Genomic DNA, 23383 nt, shown 5'->3' with positions numbered 1-23383 from the left:
AATAACTGATAGGTGTGAACAATTAACAACAGGAAGGCATTAAATTGTTTAAATTATGTAAATTTAGAAATAAATTATGTCATCAGATTTGCACAAGTTATTAAATATCTTTCAAGTCAGAAGACAATAGTAAAATAAATTTTTGCCTAACCTTTTATACACATTGAATGAACATAATAAAATGAATTGAATGAACATAATAAAAGTTTATTAACCTATTGGATGGCTTGTATTACAATCCATCAAATCGTTTAATCACCTTCCACTAGATCTCTGGGTGTTCAGCAACAAAATTCATAGGTAAACAAACATTTATAGAAAGTAGAAAATCTGAAACAGAGCTTAGAAGGAGCCCAAAAACATTTGTTTACTAGTGAATTTTGTTGCTGACACCCAGAGGTTTTATGAGGTGTGTTACACAATCCATCAGATCATCATAAAAGTAAGCTCAGTTTTAGTTGAACAAATAATATTTTCAATACTTAATACAATTTAGTAATTTGGTCTCAGATATTTGATTTCACATATTTTATAATTACATCTACAATAAATTTCTAAAGAAAATAAAAAGAATAACAGAAAAACTAAAATGCTTGAGATGATATCTTCTAAACTGCATACAGATTGTCACATGTTTTTAACATCAATTTCCAAGGCAGAGATAAATGACAGTGTAAATTATGCAATACTTTTATTTTCATTTTAGCAATTTTATGTGAGATATACACCAAAGCAAGTAATAAACAGGAAATTATGGTAATTAAACTGATGTAAAAAAACTAAATTTAAAAACTGAATGTCTTTAAACTAGCCAAAATTCAGTATTATGTCATTAATGTAAGGAATGACAAAAACTAATTTCCAAAAACAATTATTCGTATAGACAATGCAAGGATAACTTTTAAATGAAAAAGTTCTACATTAATCCGTAAACTACTGTCAAGTGTTGACTAGTAATGATATGTCCTTTGGAAATAAAGCAATTTAATCACATTCCATGGGAGGTTTTTTAAACAGACTTTCCTTCTCTGTTCACCACACACACATTTTGGTCTTTTCAACATGTTTTCATAACATAAAATACTTGCACTGTAAGAGAAAATAAATTGGAAGGCAAAAATTTTTAAATATTAGCATAAGGTTACATTTTTTAAACTTTTTTCTTTTTCATGTTAAATAAAAACACAATCCTCTATAAAAAAGAAACTCCTATCAAACCAGAAAATTAAGGAATTGTCATTGTCAAAAAATAGCAAGTAAATAATAACAGTATTCATAAAAGAAAAGTTATTCATGAAAAGCAAATATTAAACTTTGTTTCATTTATATAATTAGTACTAAGCCATCATTTAACTGTAACAAATTTTTAATTTCATGTTAAAAATTTTACATCAAACAATAATTTAACATTTACACTTTCTTACAGGAGAACTTTTTAATGAACTTTCTTTAGTTCCCCAGTTAAAACATTTTAATATAAATATTTAAAAATTACATAAATTGTTTAATGTACGACTTTTAGTTTAACTTCCTTTACGGTGATAAATTCAAAAATTAAATTATCTAAAAAAATGATTATTTAAAAAATATTAAAGATATTTCAAATAAAATGGAACATAAAGACAAAGAAATACATTTGAGTATACAAAAACTTATGAAAAATGTAGAATGTAGGTCTGCATTCAATTTTCCTATTTTATATATTCAACTTTTTTTCTACTTGACAAGTAGATAAAACAGGAAATAAACACAACTTCCAGATTAAATATTCTTAACATTAATTACAATTAAGAAAATATTTTACTACAAATGTTTAATCTTTTCCCAAATCACTATCAAATAAAGTACTTTTAAGAAACAAATATATTGAAATTATATAGATAAAAATTATTTTGATGCTTTAAAAAGAAATTGATATGACAGATAGCTAACAACATAAGCTTCTTACTGAAAAATAATTTTATTGACATTATACTGTATATAAATGCCATTCTAAAATTATCTATTAACATGAAAATCAGGACTGTGAATCAGAGTCAGAAGCAAATTTGTTGCTAGAGGAGTCAGTAAAAATGGACCAACTCATTTTATTTCATTTCATACTATCACACAATATGTAGATTAGATTTTAAGTACAAATAAAATTTTAAATTTACAAGGGATTCCTTCTTTATGCATATTCAAAGTATTCTGGAAAAAAGCCTATATCAGGTGCTTAAAATTAAATAGGCCTATTCTTGACTGTCACTATAAATACTGTCATATTTGTAATTGTAAATTACCACTTCCTTTTTTTTTGCTTTTGATATAGGGTGATTGTAAATGCCAAATTTTGCAGTTTCTTTAGTACACATTGAAAATAGAGAGATAAAAATTCTACCTTAATATACTCTTGATTAAATAAAAGCCCAGGAACCATAATTAAGAACTTCATAAATAAATCATCCCCTGTATTTTTAGAGAGTTTGAATCAGATATTCAAATTGTGCTGTACAATAATAGAAGAAAAAATTTACAACCTTATACAGACTATTATTCAGATACACTAGAAATATATTAAAATATAACAACGAAATATGAAATTAAAAAGAATATTTATATTATTGTATAATATATTTACTAAATTAATTTTTAGATTTCAACAAATTTTATGTACGATTATCTAACACACATTATTTATGTTACAAAACAATTCTATAAAAAAAATTAACAAAAAGCAATTCAAATGTAGGAGCCAACACAGTTTAATTCTTTTTTGAGTTTATTTAATTACACAGCAAAGTTTTATAATGACTTATATTAACTTTCAAAAAAAATTATATTATATAATATCTACATGTAATTATAAAGTTGTTTTGATAAAGAATAAGATCTCTCATTTTTTAACAACAAAGGTAATTCATCTTTGGTTATAAAGATGATTTTAAAATTTAAAATAAAAAATAAAATTACCCCCAAACAACTGCTTCAGAATACAAACAATTCTGAATTTGTATCATTACAATTTAACTCTCAATTAAAAAAAAATACAATATATTTAGAATATAATTTAAATGATATCTGAAAATAAACAACAAACATTAAAAAGTTCAGAAATGAATTATTATTTTTAATATATTTCTCTATTTATATCATTCAGAAAAGTTCAAATTTGTTAATCTCTGCATACGTTCAAATCAATCAATAAATCAAGTGCATTTACTCTGTTGATCGTTGTTATTGATGGTTAAGTCTTAAGAAACTTTGTTAGTAGTTTCATTAAAATAAGTATTAATAAAATTGTTCATGTAGACGTTAATCCATTTATCAAAAGATATAGCTAAATATAATTGTAATCAAGCCTAAATATACAAAGGTTACCAAATACAGTAGAATCTGCTTATTATAAACATGAATATTGTTACCAGTCATTTAATATTATCAGAATTAGCATATCCCAAAACAAAAGTAAAAATACACTTTTATATATATATATATATATATATATACACTACAATGATCAAAAAGTATCAAGAATGGTTCATTTAAACTGAAGGCTTGCAAGAGGGCCTTGTTGTAGTTTTGTCATTTGGTACAACTTTCATCGATACCTAGCAGCAATCTATACATCATAGTCTGTTTTTGTTTGCAAATAAATACTTGTTTTGTAGTATATGTAAAAAATTTTTGTGTTGGCAATTTTTCAAAATGTTCAGTGTAATTGAGCAACAAATTTGCATTAAATTTTATTTTCGCAGCAGAATTACAGCTACAAAAACATTGAAAATATTGCAAAAAGTCTTTGGTGACGATAGTCTATTAAAAACAAGAGTTTTTGAATGATACAAGATGTTCAAGGAAGGCAGAGAACATGATGATGAACCCCACTCTGGTACCATCCATATCAACTGATGAACAACATGTCATGCAAGTAAGATTTGGTACTCAATAATCATCATTTAACAATTAGGGACATTATTGAACATGTTCCAGTATCATTTGGATCTTGTTGAGCAATTTTAAAGTATCATTTGAGCTTGTAGCACATTGTTTCTTGGGTCGTCCCGAAAACATTGAATTCCCCCCAAAAACATGTTCAAGTGACCAAGGAAATGCTTTCTCAAGGCAAATCATTCTTAAAACACATCATTACAGAAATAACAGGGCACAGTAAAAACTGGAAAAGTACACAAAAATGAAACTAACACCTATATGTGATTTCCAGCAAATAACTGCAAATAATAAACAAATAAGTTCTAACCACTATTTAGAGGCTCTCCTTAGAACTTTACAGTTATTTGCTGGAAATTGCATGTAAGTGTTAGTTTCATTTTTCACACCATTACAGGTGATGAAATGTGGATCAACACTTTTGACAGTGAAACAGCTTAACAATTAAGTGAATGGCACCTGAAAGGTGAAGCAAAACTGAAAAGACTACATCAAAGTCAGTTAAAAATCAAGTTTGTATTGACTGTTTTCTTTGACTGTCATGTCATTGTGCATCACAAATTCATTCCAACTGGCTAAATGTCAATAAAGATTATTATTTGAGAACTTTGTGTTGTTTGTGTGAAGCAATTCACACAAACAACACAAAATGACTTGATTTGTGGCGAGAAAACTCCTGGATTTTTCACCTTGATAATGCACCTGCTCACAATGCTCTTGTTCACAGATTTTTGGCCAAATATTCATCAAATATGGTTCCACAAGTTCTGTATTCACCTTATATGGCACATTGTGGCTTTTTCCTGTTTCCTCAACTAAAATTTCCACTTTTTGGTCACCATTTTGAGTCAAATGATGCCATATAACAAAATTTGCTGTAAGTCCTGAAGGGGTTTCACAAAAATGACTTTAAAGCATGTTTTGAGGATTGGAAAAACATTACATAAGTACTTTGCAGTGGGAAGAAATTACTTTGAAGGGGATGACATAAATTTTTATGAATAAATTCAAACCTTGCATTTTATTAAACAATTCTAGATACTTTTTGATCACAAGGGTACCTATTGTTATCAGAGTTTCAATTACAGTATAATTATCATTATCTTCTAATAAAGACATTTTTAAGCTATCTTTTTATGCTACTTGCCTCAACATGTGGTTGAAACAAGCAATCTTTATCAGTCAATCAGTGCTTTAAATGCTACACATTGTTTTAATTCAGTGTTTCTCTACGGGTGCGATATCGCCCGCATGTGGGTATTTTTCTATGTTGGCGTGATTAGTAACAATTTATATTTTGGGGGCAAAAAACAATTTTCTGGGCGATATAGTAAAACATTATATTAAGAATAATTAAATATTTTATTCATTATATCATACAATAATTAAACTAATAACATTATACTAGTCACTAGATTATTCAATGCAATACGAATTTCGCGTTAGCCTCGGCCCCTGGCATCGGAATTTTGAAGCTTGATAGGCATCAGATTTTTTTCGAAGTGAAGGGGAAAATACTACCTTACGGTTTTAGTGAAGGGGGCAATGATTTGTTAGAGGTTGAGAAACACTGTTCTAATTCTTATTTACTCACAATATAGTAGTTTAAATTAATAGAATCTGTTACTTCAATTATAGATTGAATGAATATTATTAATTAATAATTGATGAGTTTTATGAAATAAGGTACCTAAGTTAAATTTTGATGATTTCAAGAATTCTCAAAACTGTTTTTCCATGAGGTTTATTATGAAGTGAGTAAAGTTTAATTGTTAAACATGCTTGAGTAATGTCTATTCCAATCCATAAAACACTTAACTGAAAATGGTACCTAAGTACATTTAAGTACAGTACCTTATTCCTTCTTATAAAAATAATATCTAACTTGAAGATTTATTAAACTGTTTTAAATATGTCTTTTTAATGTCAAAATCACTTCGTTGGAATTCTGGTTTAATTGTGATTTTATTTACTTATCCTGTTAAATGTTATCCATCAGTTCTTATCATCAAGGTAGAGAAGTCCCAAAGTAAATACAATAATCAGATTCTACTATATGTAAAGCTGGATTTCATCAGATTATCTTTCAGTTAGACATTAACATGCAGTTCTAATTATTATAAGATGGCAACCCAGCTGCCTACCTTTAGTCCAAATTAATCAGTTTCCACATTAATGTCTAGTTAAAAGATAGACTGATAAAATCCAGCTATTTTTGATAAACAGTATATAAAATTTGGAAAACTGATGAATGACAATAAGACTGACAGAAATGTATCCTTTTCACTTCCAAGAAAATTAGAAAGAGTGCTCTAATCATGTCACATTAAACTTATATAACAGAGGTGGCTGAACATCACACAACAGAAACAATATACATAGGTCACTCAGAAAGTTTTGTCCTCCAAGTTTACTTTTTAGAGTCATTGAAAATACTCTCCACCACATTCATCTTGCCATATGCCAAAACCAGTCATCAAACCAGGCCTTCCACTTTTCTTCTGGGAGATCAGCACACTCTTAATCCCACACTACCAGAAGCTCATTATTGCTGGAAAATTGCCTTCAAGACATTTTTTGACTTCTGAAAATAAGCCAAAGTCACAGGGAGCAAGATCTGAACTGTTTGGAGAGTGATCCAAAACAGTTAGTCCAGGGGATCACATAGTGATCAAATAGGTGACTGTATCCTTTGACCTGTGTGCTAGAGCATTATTGTGGTTTTTGAGCCATATGTTCAGCCAGGATCTTGGTTGGATGTTCCTCAGTCATTGAAAACTTTTGGCAAAACATTTTTGGGTGTTCAAGGAACTAGTGACTGTATGCTGTTTTTTCTAGTACAACTCTCCTCACAATACTGCATTTTGCAAAGAATACAGTAATCATTCATTTCTTTGTTGAACATGATTTTCAAACCTCTACGGAGTTACTTCATCTTCAAAGAGCCAAACTTTGCTCTGAGATTTTATCGACATGTCATAACAATATAGCCAAGTTTCATCACCCATTATAATGTTGCTAACATCCTTTGATGTCCCAAACTCAAACCGTTTAATCATTTCTTTACACCATTCTACCCTGTTGTGCTTCTGCTCTTCCATCAGTGAATGGGGCACCCAAAGCAAACAAACCTTTCTTAATCCTAAGTGCCTGTGCAGAATGTCATGAACAGACAATGCACTAATATTCAATAGTTCCTGAATATGCTAATATGTGATTTGCCTGTCTTCACTCAGAAGTTTCTCTACAACAGCTATAGTTTCTGATATCGTTGCTGCTAGCCTACCTGAGCATAGATCATCCTCCACACTAAAATTACTGCTTTTAAACTGTTTATAGCATCATATAATGATCTTCAAAGAAGGACAATGTTCTCCCAAAACAGAAGACATTTCTGAAAAACACTCATCTTTACTGAGATTATTTAAAAAGTTGTAATAAAATTTTAAATGGCTATACATGCTGAATATTAATAGAAAAAAATAGCATATACCACTGAAGGTTGGCGTTATGTAAAAATAATTTATTTTGTAAGTACTTTTGACAGTATGTAACTGTCCCAAACATTTGAATTCAAATGTTTTGTTCTCTATGAAGGATTCTGACGTGAAGAGGACAATTATATACTGTTGAAAATACTCACATAATAAATTATTTTTATGTAACACCAATAGACAGTGGTACACATTAGCTTTTTCTGTAAAAAGTTGTAACAGATAATCATCCAATATTTGGTTTTTGAGCACATTGCCATTTTCCAGTATTTTCACACAGCTTGCTGGGAAAGTACCAGAAACAGGAACTTGATTCAGACTTTATTCTACCCATTTTGCATGCTGTTTTGATTGGCTTTTTATAATTTTGCTTTGAACAATATAAGAAGTGTAGGGCAAAACTTTCCGAGCAACCTAACTTATGTATCACCTATCTGATATATGTGAGAGCCATATCCTCTATCATAACAGTATTTTATACGAGATGTGTATATAGGGTTGTCATCTGGCCAGCAGTCAGCAAAAAAGTTTAAAACATAACAAAATTAATTTTAATTGAAAAAAAATTATATAAAATCTAGATCTTGGGAGAACAAGACATTCACACAATTGTACATTTAAGAAAATCTGGCTTCAAATAAATGAATTCCAAAAATTGATTAACTTATGATGATATCTGTTCAGCTCATTGCACTATTTGCCAATCATCATTTAGTGTTAATATGATGGAATTAAAGCACTTACAAGGCACGCTCATTGCAAGAAACATGAACAAGTAGTGTATCTTCTCATTTATCTTGACCATGGGAGGGTGATCACATCAGCTGGCAAAGTCAATTTCCAAAAGTGGCAACCCCAAGTGTATATGCATATAACAGTGATTATGTATAGTATTTTAAATATTATGTTATGTTAAAAATGCATATGTTTGGACAGATACATGAGAAAGGCTATTTAAAAAAATCTGTAAAAATAGGTTTATTATAAATTATGTATTTAGATTAAAAGAAATTACCATATCAAATGTTTCTTTCATTATTTAATGGTAGAAGGGTTGTGGGTTTGTAGTTGAGACACTAACTGTTTAAAAGTTAGTTCATACTAACACATTCTTAGCATTCAGTTGCCTGGTCAAGGTTAAGTTGCAAGTTACATTTATAACTGTGTGGTGTATATCACATTGCATAATGGTCAGCAAACATACAAAAACATTACATATGCGTAAGTAGTATGTATATAGTATAATTAAAGCTAATTGGCTTCTGCTTATAATAAAATTTTGAGAAGATGAAATTTTTATTTTCTCAGTTTTTGTCTATTACATATGTTCAAAATAATGCTTAAGAGATGGTAATGTTAAGTTAGTTGTAAGTTGAAATATTGCCACATGGATATAAGAATCTGTTAAGGACTTGTATTGATAAGGTTTTTTAGGAGTTGACTCAGGAATTGCAAAAAATCAAATTGCAACAAAGGAGAAACTACAAATAACTTTAATAAGATTATATTATCAATGCACTAATAATAATAACAATGCTGAACAGAAAAGTTAAGTTATTCCTCTTAAAATGAAAAGAACAGATTAGTACAGGAACACACAATTCAGTTAAATATTAAAAAGATTTATTAAAGTACTTTTTAATGTATGCCAACAAATAAAAATTATGAAATCATTTCTCAGTTATATAGTGATTTTAGTTCTTTAATTTGTGCTGCAAGTATTTGACATTAAAAGGAGATTGATAAGTTTGAGATATTATCAGAGGTTAAGAATTTCTTATATAAATAAATATCTCAATCTTTTATTAACCCTTAATCCAAAAGGTTAGTGTCAGATATGGCACTTCCTCCATATTATTTTGTCTGCACATTCACCAAGGCAATGTATGCTCTCCCAATTTTCAGTACCCTCAAGAACAATAGTCTACTACCTATTAGTTGTGCTAAATGAGTAACCTTAAAGTTGTCATCTCATTATTATTACTCTTTGAAGCATGTCTCTTTTTCAGTGTCATATATGACACTACCTTGTGGTTTATATAAGAAAAAAACTTCTAATTTCAATCTCTTTTATCACACCCAAAGAGATCAAAAACAAAATTCTTAAACAAGAGGGTAGTGAAGATGTGAGAAGTTATTTAAGCAACTGATATGGATGGTGCAAAATTATTCAATGACTCTGATGATGATACCTTTACCTGATGATTTAGAGAATTTAGGATCAAGGTATTTCTGCTTATATAACCTTTTTATGAGGAAGAAAACAATAATATATTTTGTTGATTGTGCTTCCTTATATCACAAATGGAAATTTTTGTGAATATGGGATTATGAATTATCATCATAATGAAAACAAAACTAATGTAATTTACATTACATTTTAACTTTTATATATGATGCTGTTTGATGTCCTAATGTTGACTGATTAAGTGATAAAATTCATTCTGTGATTTTTCTGATAATTTTGTTTTTTGACTATGGTCAAAATTTAAAAAGAAATATATTTCATTAAATAAATGAATGCACTTTCACCTTATTCTTCCAAAACACTTACATTAACATTAAGAAAAAATTATAAAAAGGCCAAGTATCTTATCCAACACTACCTTGTGAGATTTGTCAAGCAATACACATTGTGGAGGGAGAGTTAAAGATTGACACTATCATAATGCATAAAGTGCATTTATGCATTGTGTATAAATAACATGCATGAAAAAAGTAAATTGTCTTTGTTTACTTTTTCTAATAATAATTATCTGGAATCTAAACATTTGTAATCAAAATACTTTATACTGTGAATATCAAGAGCCTTTTACACTTTCTTCACTGCAAATAAAACTCTAATAAAAGCACAAATCTAAGTGTAATATCCACAAAGATATTTCTTTCTCAATATTACACTTAAAAAGGATTAAAAATATATATATTTAATTAAAACTGTTTTTGTTATTTGTTTATTTTTAATCATTATAATTATTATTTTTTTTAATTAAGTAAGTAAATATTGATGGAAGACTTGAAGTAGAGATAAATTAAGATAGTGAATAAATAATTTTGGAAAATTATTAAAATAAACAAAAATTGTGGTAATTCATCACAAGAGAATACAAAATCTTAGTGTCAAATCATCTATGACCACTAAAGCACCATGAGTATTAAGTGACTGTAGTAATTATAGATGAGAGTGCAATAAATATAAATAAATAGCAAAATGTCCATTCCTTTTCATTAGATCCAAAAACAAAAAAAAAAACCTGTTTTCATTTTAAGTTAAAAATTACAAAATAGACTTTAAATCTGTAAAACAAAAATTATCCGAGAAAAACATTATGGAAGAATTCTTTGTTATTTTCTATTAAAAAAATATATACTTCATATTATTTTTTAAAAATAAAATATGTATTGTCATTATATATTCCAAAATATTAATTACATGATATAGTAAATGTATAAAATTAATAAATAATTTTTTGTCAACTGAATAATAATATAGCTATATTATATTTATAATCTTATTTAATTTTTGTTGCTTTTACACACTTTTATGAATTTCATTGTAATTAAACATATAGAAACAAGCTTATAGCATGTAAAGAAAATAAAACAAATAGTACGTAATAACTTAGAAAATATTAATTGACTATTTGTAATTAATATTGTCATATAAATATATGAAAGGACCCACCATAATCAATTTACTTGATTCATGACATATTAAGTAAATTGTTACTAACATTAGACATTTCATCATTAGTTGTGTACATTCTACACAGTTTCACTGTAAAATATATATATATATATTTTACAGTGAAACTGTGTAGAATGTACACAACTAATGATGAAATGTCTAATGTTAGTAACAATTTACTTAATATGTCATGAATCAAGTAAATTGATTATGGTGGGTCCTTTCAAACAAAATATTTAGGGTTGTTGGATAGCCTTTAATCTATTTTTCAAAATTTCTTTCAAAAACAGTGCAACTTCAATTTAATGTAAATATTTATTATAATTCATGTATTAATAGATGTAAGGTACATTCAAACAAACATTACCTTAGCTTTACAATAACAATTCCATAAAAAGAGTCAAAAGAATATTTAATTAGAAAGCTTAAGTTTGTTTATTCAGAATATAAGATGATTTGTACAATTGTAAGAAACGTTTATGATAACAACTGATCAAAATCCCGCAATCAATAAAACAAAATTTGTATATTTATAGGGTATCAAACTGGATTATAATTTTAAAATGATTGCAACTTGAACACAAACTATATGGTGTATTTTCTCGGACACATGGCAAATTTCATCACTAAGTTTTCTTCAGTTGATACGTGTATTAAGTTTTGTACACGTTTCGGGCTGTTGACGCCCCTCTTCAGCCAACTTTAATTCACAGATTTTGCAAACATAAATTAATTTATCATTTAGAAACTTACAAAAGATTTATTGTTTAAACATCTAGCAAGATTTATGGTCCCTTAAATATTATTATATTTATGAAAACATATTTATGGCATATATAGTAAATATTTTTAAATGTATTTTTATATTTTGTCAAAAGTAAATAGGAAAATAATTTTAAAGTATGATAATTCTAATAAACTGTTTCTCTTTAATTTTAAATTAACAATACTAGATTATGGAAAGAAAGGTTTTATTAGTCGCTCTTGATTCCAATAAATGAATTTTGATAAGTAGGAATACGTGTCAAAATAAAATACTTCATTTTCATTTCTAAGCCAGAAGACCTTAAGTCAGTCGTTATAAAATACTTTCAAGTAGAAAATCTGAAAAACTAAAATACTCTAAACCAATAACAATAACAACAACTCAAGTCTATCAATACATCTTGATTACATACTTTAGTCTAGCATGAATAACCTTTTCAAAAAACAACTGTTCATAAAAATATAAGGAGAAAATGCTTAATTCTGGAAACCAAATTTACAGAATTAAGCATTTTTTTCTCATCTTTTTGAATATGGTGCCAAGTTCAAATGTTATTTTTGTTGATCAATTGTTCATACTAGTCAAAACAGAACATCTGATGACAGCATAAACAATTAAACACTAGATAAGAAAAGTAATTATTGCTGCATTCTTTCTTCCAATGTAAGAAACTTCACATGCATAAATGTAACTTCTATCTTGTATATATTCCAATAAAGAATTTACAGTATAAATGTTTACATTGTTTTTACATGCAACTATAATATGTTAATATTTGTAAGTTTTACATTATGATACTGTATATTACTTTTACCCTTCACAAGTTTGCTTAGCTAAATTGATTAGATATTGATATGTTTAATAAAATACTGCAGAAGTTATTTTATATTTATCACATTATGGTAATTGTGTAATTGATTCAATTTAATTTTTTATTTTACTTCATTATAAGTGAAATTGGTAAAATAAGAAGAGAACCATCTCTATCCATCAATCATCTAAGAAACTAATGAAAAATTCTTATTGTAACTTTATTATGAACTGTATTAGTTCTTCTATACATTATAAATTGATTTTTATAAACTGCATTGTCTAATAGAAAATAACAAAGAAATTAGTTTATACCAAAATAATAAGTTAACTTGTTTAGTTAAGATAATATTAACATTCACAACAGTTTAATACTTAAATTTATAAGATTTTCAATTTCACCAAATCTAAAAGATTAAAATATCAAAAATCAACTAATAAAATTATACTAGAATAAAATCCTTTCTAGTCCAAAGAAATAAATTAGTTTGAAGCAACAAGTTTCACATCAAAACATTATTAAACACTAATTCCTATTCTATACCTTCAAATATGTATTAAGTTAGTACTTGTTTACAGTTATATTGGTACAAAGAAGGTTCTCTTAAACACACATTTTATATACTTTTTAAATAAAAGTTGAAATATAAGGTGTCCCAAAAGCAATACACAGAAAAATTTAACACTTTTTAAAAAAATGTAGCTCTATAAAACTTCTCTAAATGTCGATCATTTCTTTCTAAACACACACAGATGCATCTCTACGTCATTCGACGTTAACACGTCGGACGTTACGCACCTAACCAAACTTCAAATGCACTCCTTTAGGAGATCAGAGTTTCGAACGTTTCCCGGTAAACCAAAGCCTTCGGGTGCCCCGACAGGTAAAAACAAATCGAGAGAGTTACAGTCCAGGGACTTCGGAGGCCACTCCGCAACAAGACCACAATAATAATCCAAAAATTTGGAAACCAACAATTCAATTTTCCTGCATACGATGACTTTTAGGACACATTGCATTTGAATTTAATTATTATAGTTTCAAAAAATAATTTTGATTACTGTATCTGACACTTGGATTCAGATTTTCAAAAACAAACAAGTAACGAAAGTAGTTAAAATTGTTTCAATATATGCTACATTGTATTGTAATTGTAAATACCACCTTTTCAGTCTATTATTAATTACACTATTAGTCTCGTTTTCTATTTTCACGCCCCTTGGCAACGAATAATTCGGAACGCATTTAAATTTCGCGCATTTTCACAGTCGTTTTTAAAATGATAGAAAATATAATTTGAATTCCGTAACGAAAGATGGAAACATTTTATCCGAATTCGATGCCATATTTAGAAAGTCGCAGAATCAAAAATTAAAGAGAATAATTTATGTTTCATTCGTATTTTACTATTATAATTGAATTTCCGAGCGAAGATGCCTGCCAAAATAAGAACTTTCGCGCGAATAGAAATGGCACCGACGTCGCCGGGACGGCACCGGACAACGGTTATCGCATCGCTCTTCGTCGCCGGTGGCAGACACGCACCGACGCTTTCGCGCCGAGAATAACGTCTACCACTCAAAAATTCCTAAGAGAAACAACTGGCGCAAACTGAAAACAAAAGAACCCGAAGTGTAGAAACGGGCAAAATATAATCGCGTTGAATTCCAATAACGTATCAAATGCCGGGCATGGTAAAGAGTTGCCTAATTGTAGATATAAAGGAAATTTCTAAGCGAGATAACGCAAAGGTAGTAGCAAATGAAAAAAACTCGTTAGGCGTCCGAACGTCCCATCGAGAGATTCCTTTGTTTTTCTAGTAGTTTGCCTAACCGTCATCTGAATTCTAGTCTTTTTGAGTTGGTAAACAAACGTCTACCATTAGAAAAACGTGTTTCGAGAAGAACGAACGATTCACATTTCGGAAAAATTTCGCGTGGAAAGAGACAGACACGTAATAAATTGGAAGGCGACGGACAGACCAGAGGTCGGACCGAACGACGGCCCTCGGAGGGATTCGGGTTCGGGTCGGTCGGCGTCCTCGTGTCCGGATACTAATCTAATTACCAAAGTGATCGGTTTCGGTCGAGGCGCTTTATGCCCGGTTTACGACACGGACAGACGCGTAGTTTAAAACGTGGACGCACGTTTGGCGGCGTGTTTTACATGCGAACGGGAGAACTATTTCGCCGAACTGCGTCGCCCGCCGATTGTGGCGGAACGCGACGACGACGGATCTCGGCGCTTAGAATCGATACCGACCTCGATTATTTGCTGGGAGAAAACGAAACGACCTGTCCTATAAATACATTCGGAAAGTAGAAAATGAAGAGTCGAAATGCGAAAAGAGAGAGCGAAATAATAATCTCACCTGGCTTGCAGAGTCGACTCCAATGATATGGATTGCAGCATATGTACAGAGGATCGTCGGCGGCGTCGCACCAACGCAACCACTTGAGTTCGAAGGGCTGCCGGACATCGGGCCACCTCCACAGCTGGCAGCAGAGCACGTGCGGCGGCAAGGTCCTCCGTCCTAAGCGGAGATCGCCTCTCGGCACCAGGACGCAGCCGGTGACGTCGCAGCCGCGACTCTCCACCGCCTGCACCAACAACTCCAACTGGCTCTCCTTGAGTCTCTTCAGCATGTTCTGCACCACGAATTTGACTTCGGTCTCCAGCCGACGGGCGGATTCGTCCTCGTCGACCGGCAGCCGGTGTTTCCACAAGCGTTTCACTAACGCGTTCCGCCTAGATCGAAACATGAAAGCACAACATAATTTCGGCGGTCTGTCTTCACCTTCGGCACCCGTCGTCTCATCCGACCCCGTGGTCGCCGACCACGGGTTCACATCGGAGACGGGCGAGGGCACTCGCTTTGCCCCGACCGGCGTCTTCCCGGAGTATCCGAATCGAGCAACACCATCCGAATGCACTTTTCGTCTTCTGGACCACACAAACGCACGCCAGACACGAGCACGCGCACGGGGCTATTCCGGACAGACGGCTCCGCGCGCACACACACACCACCGCGACCCGTCGAATCGGCCACGGTCGCCACTCGACAACCCGGAGCCTGGCATTCGGGCGGGAGGAGAAGGTACCTGGGAGGTCTTCCGATCCGTTCGGGCCCGATCTCCTGTCTTCCCTTTGTTCGGAGACGTTTATTACAGGTCTTTTCACAGATACACGTAAAAAATTACGCGTCTTCTGCCGAAAAATTGCCAAAATGCGCGGACTCGATTATATTAACCCACCCGGATGGAAATGAACTCTTCCCGGATGGTCTGGCCGACGCCGGCGAGGAGACTCGTTCCGGTTGGCTATAACCGATCACGTGGACGTCTAGACTTTTCGGCGCGCCCGAAACGATTGTTGCGCAAATAAGAGATCAAATTACTCCCTCACGACGAATCTCCTCCCTTCGATACTTCGAGCGCTAAAACCGTCGAACCTCGTTTCGGGCGCGCACTTTTATCGAGCGTCGCGGTCGAGTCCGATCGCCCGAGGCCGTGGCCAATCTCTAAACAAAATATTTATCCCTCCACTCGTTCAGAGACGTCTCTCTCTGGAATTCCTCCTCGGCGGCAGAAAATTTCGCCGGAGTTTCGCTGGAAATTTTACGCGATTCACTACGACGAACCGAACGCGGCTTCCACTAGACCCTAATACGATATCCGACACCGTCCAGATACGATGCTTTTATCCCGGCGAAAGACAGACGTCGGCATGGCAGCCCCGAGGGAAGAGAGACGCGATGGCTTCGGCAGGGCGGAACGACACTCCGGGGGCGTCGGAAGCGGCGACGACGAGAGTGACCGGCGCAGAAAACAAAAGCGGAAGGCCGGACGGACAGGCGCCGTGCGCCCGGCGGGGAGGACGTTTCGGCCGCCCGATCGGGTTAACGACACGCGACGAAGACGCGCTTTTGCCTCCGGAATCTCTCCCCCGGCGCGTCTCTCTAGCTCCACGCCAACCGGTTCGGCCCGCGCTTTTGTCTCGCACCGACCAAACGACGGAAACAACGTCCGATATTTTACCACGGAAATGACTAAAGAAATCGTCTCGGACTATAAAATGTAAATAAATAGCGTCGGGCGCGAGCGGAGTGGGCGCTATTAGAAGCGGTGCGTCTTTTTCTGAGACGGAATGCGACCTTGAAAGGAAAAAAAGCCGCGTGGGAGGGACGTCGAACTTGGCGTCCGAGGATCGGCTTCCGTTCCGGATCGCGTCTTCTGTCTTCGGTTATGTTGCCGCCTTTGCCATCAAAAACTTTCTTCCCGCATTCGAATCTCGCGGCCGATTACGAATTTCGCCTCGGTTCTACTTCCGGAAATTACCTGGAAGTAAGCGGATGTAGGAAGGAAAAGTCGACTCTAGCGCCATCCGATGACGACTTTCAGAAGTATTTTGTAGTTTTCTTCGGTTTCTTGTTTTACGTTAATTGACAAGAAACATCTTGAAATTATTTCTTCGTCTCTACTAGGCTCTAGATACAAATAATAATGCATTCCAGTCAGTAATCTGCCATATTTATTTTGGTTTACTGTTTTATTCGCTTCATTATGAAATGGATAAAATACGGCATGCATACGGTGTACAGTACGCACTGTATGTTTATAATTAATTCCTATGCTAGAGTGCTGATGCATTTTGAAATAATTAACAACGAACAGTGACGATACAAGGACCTAGCCTACTAAAAAAAAAAAAAAATGTATTTGTTCGAACTTCAAAACGTTTTTAAAATATTTATGACGACAAATACGGCTTAACGGACTATACGCGATACAATCGTCGTGCACTTGTTAATATAACGTACTTATTAATTATTCAAATATTTTAAATTTTTTTTCGCAATACAGTAGAACCTCTCTAGTCCGTCCTCGGCTGGTCCGTCGCTCCGGTTAATCCGACCGTGGTCGGGGTCGAGAAACTTGTCCCGACTCGTCGGTGACTTACCGCCCGTCGCGTTCTTCTGTATTCGTTACAGTGTACAATATGTAGTAAATACATACAGTATTGCTCTTTTTCATTAATAATAACAGCTTTTGTGTGATTCATTGCAATGTTTTTACTGTAGAGAACAATACAATCATTCTTGAGTTGAAAGATTGTTTATTTTACTTTTTTCTGATAGTCCGACCTTTTTTTACGTTCCGACCATACCCCACCAGTCCCAAAGGTAACGGATTAGAAGGGTTCTACTGTAATTATAATGTCTTCTTTATGTTATATAAAATTTTTGCCTATAAAAATATAGATAATCATGGAAAAAAAAATTAGATTTATTTTTGTACATGAAATTCATCAGTTTCTTACGTTTTGGCCAAGCAGAAAAATAAAACTAACATTAAAAGGTTAGAACATATTTTTAATAATATATATGTTTATTTATTCAAATTAAAATTATGAAATATCTTAACCTATATCTTTATCGATAATAATTATACCTTTGTACAAAGTAAAATGTAAGAAAATAAAATACATGTTAGTATCACTACGTGATAAAACGTGTGAACATTCATTTCTGTAAATTTGACGAATGAAAATATCTAAAAAGTAAATAAATAAAGTAGAATTTGATAGATATAGGATTAATATTCGATTAATGAAATTCATAGTATATTCGATTATATGTTATATAATCAAATATGTAATAGATTCGGATATATTCGAAATAGTTTCAACGTCTAAGTTTTTCTTTAAACCAAGATTGCTTTTCATAAGAGACTTAAATTTCGAATAAACGTTCTTACTTCAAGAAATTGCTGGCATCTCCTCAGCATCTCTTAATATTTCCATTGCTTCTTATGGTTTCTTATTTTCAAATTTAGTTATTGCGTTAATAAGAAATGAAAAGTGAATTGAAATAAACAAAATTCTGTTTTGAGCCTGAGTTTCCGAAGTAAACTCTTGCAAAATAGCGAGGTTGAGGCCGAAGTTTTAAACGCCAAAACGCGTACGTCGGACGTTGAGCGCCGCTTTCCTGTAAGCGTAGAAGTTTGACAATGGCGTTTGGAAAGTTGGACAATGGAAAGTCAGTGGAATCATGATCGACATTCCAAACGCCATTGTCAAACTTTTACGCTTACAGGAAAGCGGCGCTGAACGTCCGACGTACACGTTTACGCGTTTAAAACTTCGGCCTCATCTTCGATAATATCAATAATGGTACAGTACAATAGCTACTTTTCACGTGATCTATATATGACACTAATAATAATGCTTTGTAATTATTCGAACAATAAACTACTGTACACTTTTAAGCCAAGGAACACTAACACGTAATTACTAGCTCTGAAGGTAAAGCTATACGGATTTAATTCCTTAAATTACTTTATTTAACTCTTGCACACTTTTTGTAAACATTGCGTTCGAGACGAACATATCAATATTGGAAAACTGCGACCGGATATTTTCAGTAAATCACGTTAAGACCATGAACCAAGCAAGTTTTATGAATAAACTTAGAATTTAAATCTTTAAGTATCTTCCCGACAGCTCTCATATTTGTGTCTGCGTCGCTGACGAACAATATTGTTAAATCAGGAATCACGGAAGTGACTCCCCGACACACAAAAAAGTCACGGACTGACTACACTTATACAGGAGTCAGAGTTGCCGGTTTTCGGGGGTCGATTTCTCCGTCCCCAAACACACGAAGTAATTCCGAATATCTCGTTCGAAAAAAACTGTTTTCTTAGGTAGTGCGCAAAATTTCAAGATTTTTTGTAATGCGGTTGCCGAAATATAAGAAATTGAAAAGTGCAAAAATCCCCAAAAAAGCTGTATTTTCTTTTTCTTCATCCGGCACTGTAGACGCCCGTAGAGAAAAAACTACCAAGTCTAGAAAGCTCAAATTTTAAACTTAAGCTTTTCTCGTTTTTATGAACTATAGAGGGCGCTGCATTTTTTACAAAATGGCTACTTTATCTGGGTCGCTTGTAACTAGTAATGTAAAATTAATAATATATTACTGTCCGATATAATGATATATGCTGTTTGTAGCTGTTTATCGAGAAATTTTGTAGCAGGAGAACAATTATTGCTAGCGGAACACGCCATTATGTTGTATCGAAACAAGTGAGCGAGATCGTTCTATACATATTTGTGCCTTTTGTGTTAAAAATAATCAGCTTTGACATTGTCCTATCAGAGCCGGATTTACAAGTAAAAAGCTATGTAAATTGTTGCTTAGGACTTCGACTTTCAAGAGGCCTCAAGCATTTGTACAAAAAAAAAAAAAAAAAATTAAAGTCGAATTTTGTAATAAACATTTTTTTACAAACCAACAAAATATACTTTACTTTTTATTTTGTGTAGTATATCATTAATTTTTTTCTAAGAATTAACATAAGGTCTTTTTTTAAAAAAAACAATTGATAAAACTAATTTTAAAAAATTTTTTAATGGAATGAGTATAAAAATTTGGTTAATGTGTACCTAGGTAGCCAAGATGGCGAACCTTCCGGTAATCTCGATCCAGGTTACTTCGTGACGTCAAGATGGCGGCCATCTTGACTGCGATTTACGATGGAGCAGATGTGATCACGTGATTTGCTCCGCGATTTGTTAAATACTGAATCCCGATTTTAAAACTTAAGGATTTTGTTAAAATAATTACTATTTCGAAATACTAAAAAAATAAATAAAAATAAACGATAATTATATAATGTTATTACTTACGTCATTGTGCATGCTGCTGTTCCTCTCTCTTTTTCCGACGCTTGGTTTGGACAGGAATTGACACCGTTTGACTACTTGTCTTTGTTCTTTCTTTCGTTCCTACTTTTATCGTTATCATCATCAGTAATATTGCATTCTTCTCTTTTCTTCACCTTTTCTTCGACCACCTTTTTTACTTTTTTCTTAATATTAGAAACTGGGGCTGCAGGGACTGTCTCGGGTTCTTTCCACAAAGCAATTCGTCCTGAACCGGGATATATCTTACTTAAATGGTTCACAAATGTGTAGAACTTTTCCCCGGGTTTTTTTGTAGGCCAACCACAAAACTTTCTATACATAAAGGAATACATGTACAGTACGAGTCTGACAGATCCTCAGTGTAATGCTTTGGTAGATTTTTTTTGTTTTTTAAATACCCCCATAGCCTTTCTATATTTTGCGTATGGTCTCCTGTTCTGGGGTTAACGAAATTCTCGGAGTGATTGACTGTCCTGTGCTCTATTTCGACGCCTTCTAAATCGTCTATGTTGTTGTAACCTTTCCATTCGTCAGTTAAGACCAAGCTTCCCGAATTGACAAATTTCGATATAATCCAATTTAGCGTGATTTCGGAACGATCGTTTACTTGACAGATAAAACAGCTCTTGTCTTCTCGACATATTCCCCCTACAACCCATTTCGTACTTTTTAGTTTGCGGCCTTTTTTCATATTTTCGTTTACATATGACAGTCTCATCGATTTCAACAGTTTTCTTCGGACCTCCGATTTTAAACGACGTCATATTGTGCAGAGCAACTAGCATAATAAAACGTATATAGTTGGACCAGTCGACAGCAGTCTTATTCGAAATGCCTACAGCAATACCCGAAATGGTCGAAGAGCATTCCAATGCAATGTAATGCCATATAAAAGAAAAGATTCTACTCCACGATATTTTTCCACATTTACCTTTAAAGGTTCCTTCGAATGCAGAACTATTTCTTCGACATTTTTTGCATCTCATCACACACGAATCTCGGTCGTGTCGATAAAAAATTTGGCAAGAATTCGAACAAATTTTACACACTTCAATATGCTGTAACCCTAGACTCACCGCAAATTTAAAACCTTTATCGATTCTGGGGTCCATACCTAATTCGGAAAATTCAGATTCGAGCACTCGATAGAAATCATGGGTAGTACACGCTGCCCAAAACTCTTGGGAAGAAATGTCGAAAGAACTCATAACTAACCAATTAATATTAAACGAAAAACTTCGAAAAGAAAAAAAAATTACGTCTTAAGTCAAAAATCACTCCAATCAACACAATTATCACACCTGTTACCACTTTCCGCCGATAACTCTACACGAAATGCGTCGTTACTATTAATTTGCACGTGATCACATCTGCTCCACGTAAATCGCAGTCAAGATGGCCGCCATCTTGACGTCACGAAGTAACCTGGATCGAGATTACCGGAAGGTTCGCCATCTTGGCTACCTAGGTACACATTAACCAAAAATTTAATTAAATTCAGTTATAAAACAGAAGACTAGTGAAACCTCGCATCTTTTTCTATCAATAACCGTTTTGAACCAGAGACATAGTTTGATTTAATACTTTTCTTTTTATGATTTTTTCTTGCTTCTAAAATTGTGAAGGGTTGGTAAGGGGACTAACAGAGTTCGGCTTAGGGCTTCGAAATGCTTAAATCCGACCCTGTGTCCCACACAAAATTACTGGCATTTTAAACTTTAAGAAAATATCTTTTAAAATTGACAGCATAACTTGTTCATGTAAAGTTGGACAATCGGAAAACTGCCAATTCATAACATTTAATCCACTCTTAGAATTCGGAGAAGCTCATAAATATAACCGACCGATTTCCGAATAATCATTGTTTTTCGTGTGGGAATAGACGAAAACTTATATTAGGCTCCCGTAATTCTTTGAAATTGCAATTTGGAACACAACAGAAAGCTTTGCTTTTTCTATTGCTATTCATCTTTACTGCCGATAATACACAAGAATTAAGCAAACGACCCAGATAGATTAGTTTTGTATTTAAACACCAGAGGGCGAGCATCCGGCGAAAAATGCGAATCGGCGAGGTACTGGCGAAACTTCCGGGTCGATAGGTCAAAGTTCAAGGGGATTTCCGATAAAGCTAATTCACTTTTACGACTTCATTTTATGCTTATAATGTTAAAGTTGCATTGAAACAAATGAATTTTATTCAAAATGTTACTCAGAATTACAAAAGCTCAAATTTATGCCAATTTCAACTTTAAAACATTATATTAAAGTATTTAATTATAACATTTTATAACAATTTTTCTAAACGTCCTATCGAAAGCGTCGGTCAGCGCCGACCGAAATGAATTGTGAAAACGTTCGGTTGACGGCGCGTTTGTCGGCGGTGTTCATTCGGCGGTCGCCGAGCGCCGACCGAATTAACGTCATCGTCTTATGTTTTGACGTAATAGTACAATTATTAAACAAAAAACAACTGATATCCAAATAAAAACATCTGAGATGTAAAAATTTATGACAATTTAGACGACAGTAAAAATTTTTCTTAGGAGTTTTCCTTTGGTAAAGATAAACTTGATGCTTGGAAACGGTATTCACAAGATTTTACCTGTATAGTTTTTTACATTTCGCTTCCAAGCTCCAAGTTTAAGTGTTAAGTGAATTAAACTCTATATATCTGACAGAATCGATGGAAAATTTTTTTTTCAAAAGGTGTCGGAACCCGCTTCCTTTATGCATTGTTGGCCTGGCCTAATCCGTAATGGGCTTGCTAAAATGGCCCACTGGGCGGAAAGATTAAAACAAAAAACTATAGATATCGGACATCACAAATCTTTTCGTACAGACTACAGCTGCAATATGAACATTAATCAAGAGCATGTAATAATGCGGAACAAAATAACTAAAGAATTTAAAACATGTCTACATTCTTCATTGGATGAACTTTAATGAACGATCCGAATTCACATACGAAATCAACTTTAAAACATTAT

General features: G+C 32.9%; 1 protein-coding gene across 1 annotated transcript in view; it reads right to left on the bottom strand.

Annotated features, from left to right (window-relative positions):
* The window catches only part of LOC136980483 (mothers against decapentaplegic homolog 6-like), a 37178-nt gene extending 20510 nt beyond the window's left edge, over positions 1-16668 (bottom strand). The window contains exon 1 of the mRNA XM_067276601.1: positions 15061-16668. Coding sequence (XP_067132702.1) covers positions 15061-15451 — 391 coding nt within the window. The 5' untranslated portion in view covers positions 15452-16668. The remainder of the gene's footprint in view (positions 1-15060) is intronic.
* Positions 16669-23383: the final 6715 nt, after the last annotated feature.

This window comes from Centruroides vittatus, unplaced genomic scaffold (assembly GCF_030686945.1).
Source record: "Centruroides vittatus isolate TY-2023 unplaced genomic scaffold, ASM3068694v2 contig_7, whole genome shotgun sequence".
In the NCBI taxonomy this organism is placed as follows: domain Eukaryota; kingdom Metazoa; phylum Arthropoda; class Arachnida; order Scorpiones; family Buthidae; genus Centruroides; species Centruroides vittatus.
This window is presented reverse-complemented; position numbering and strand designations above follow the sequence as displayed.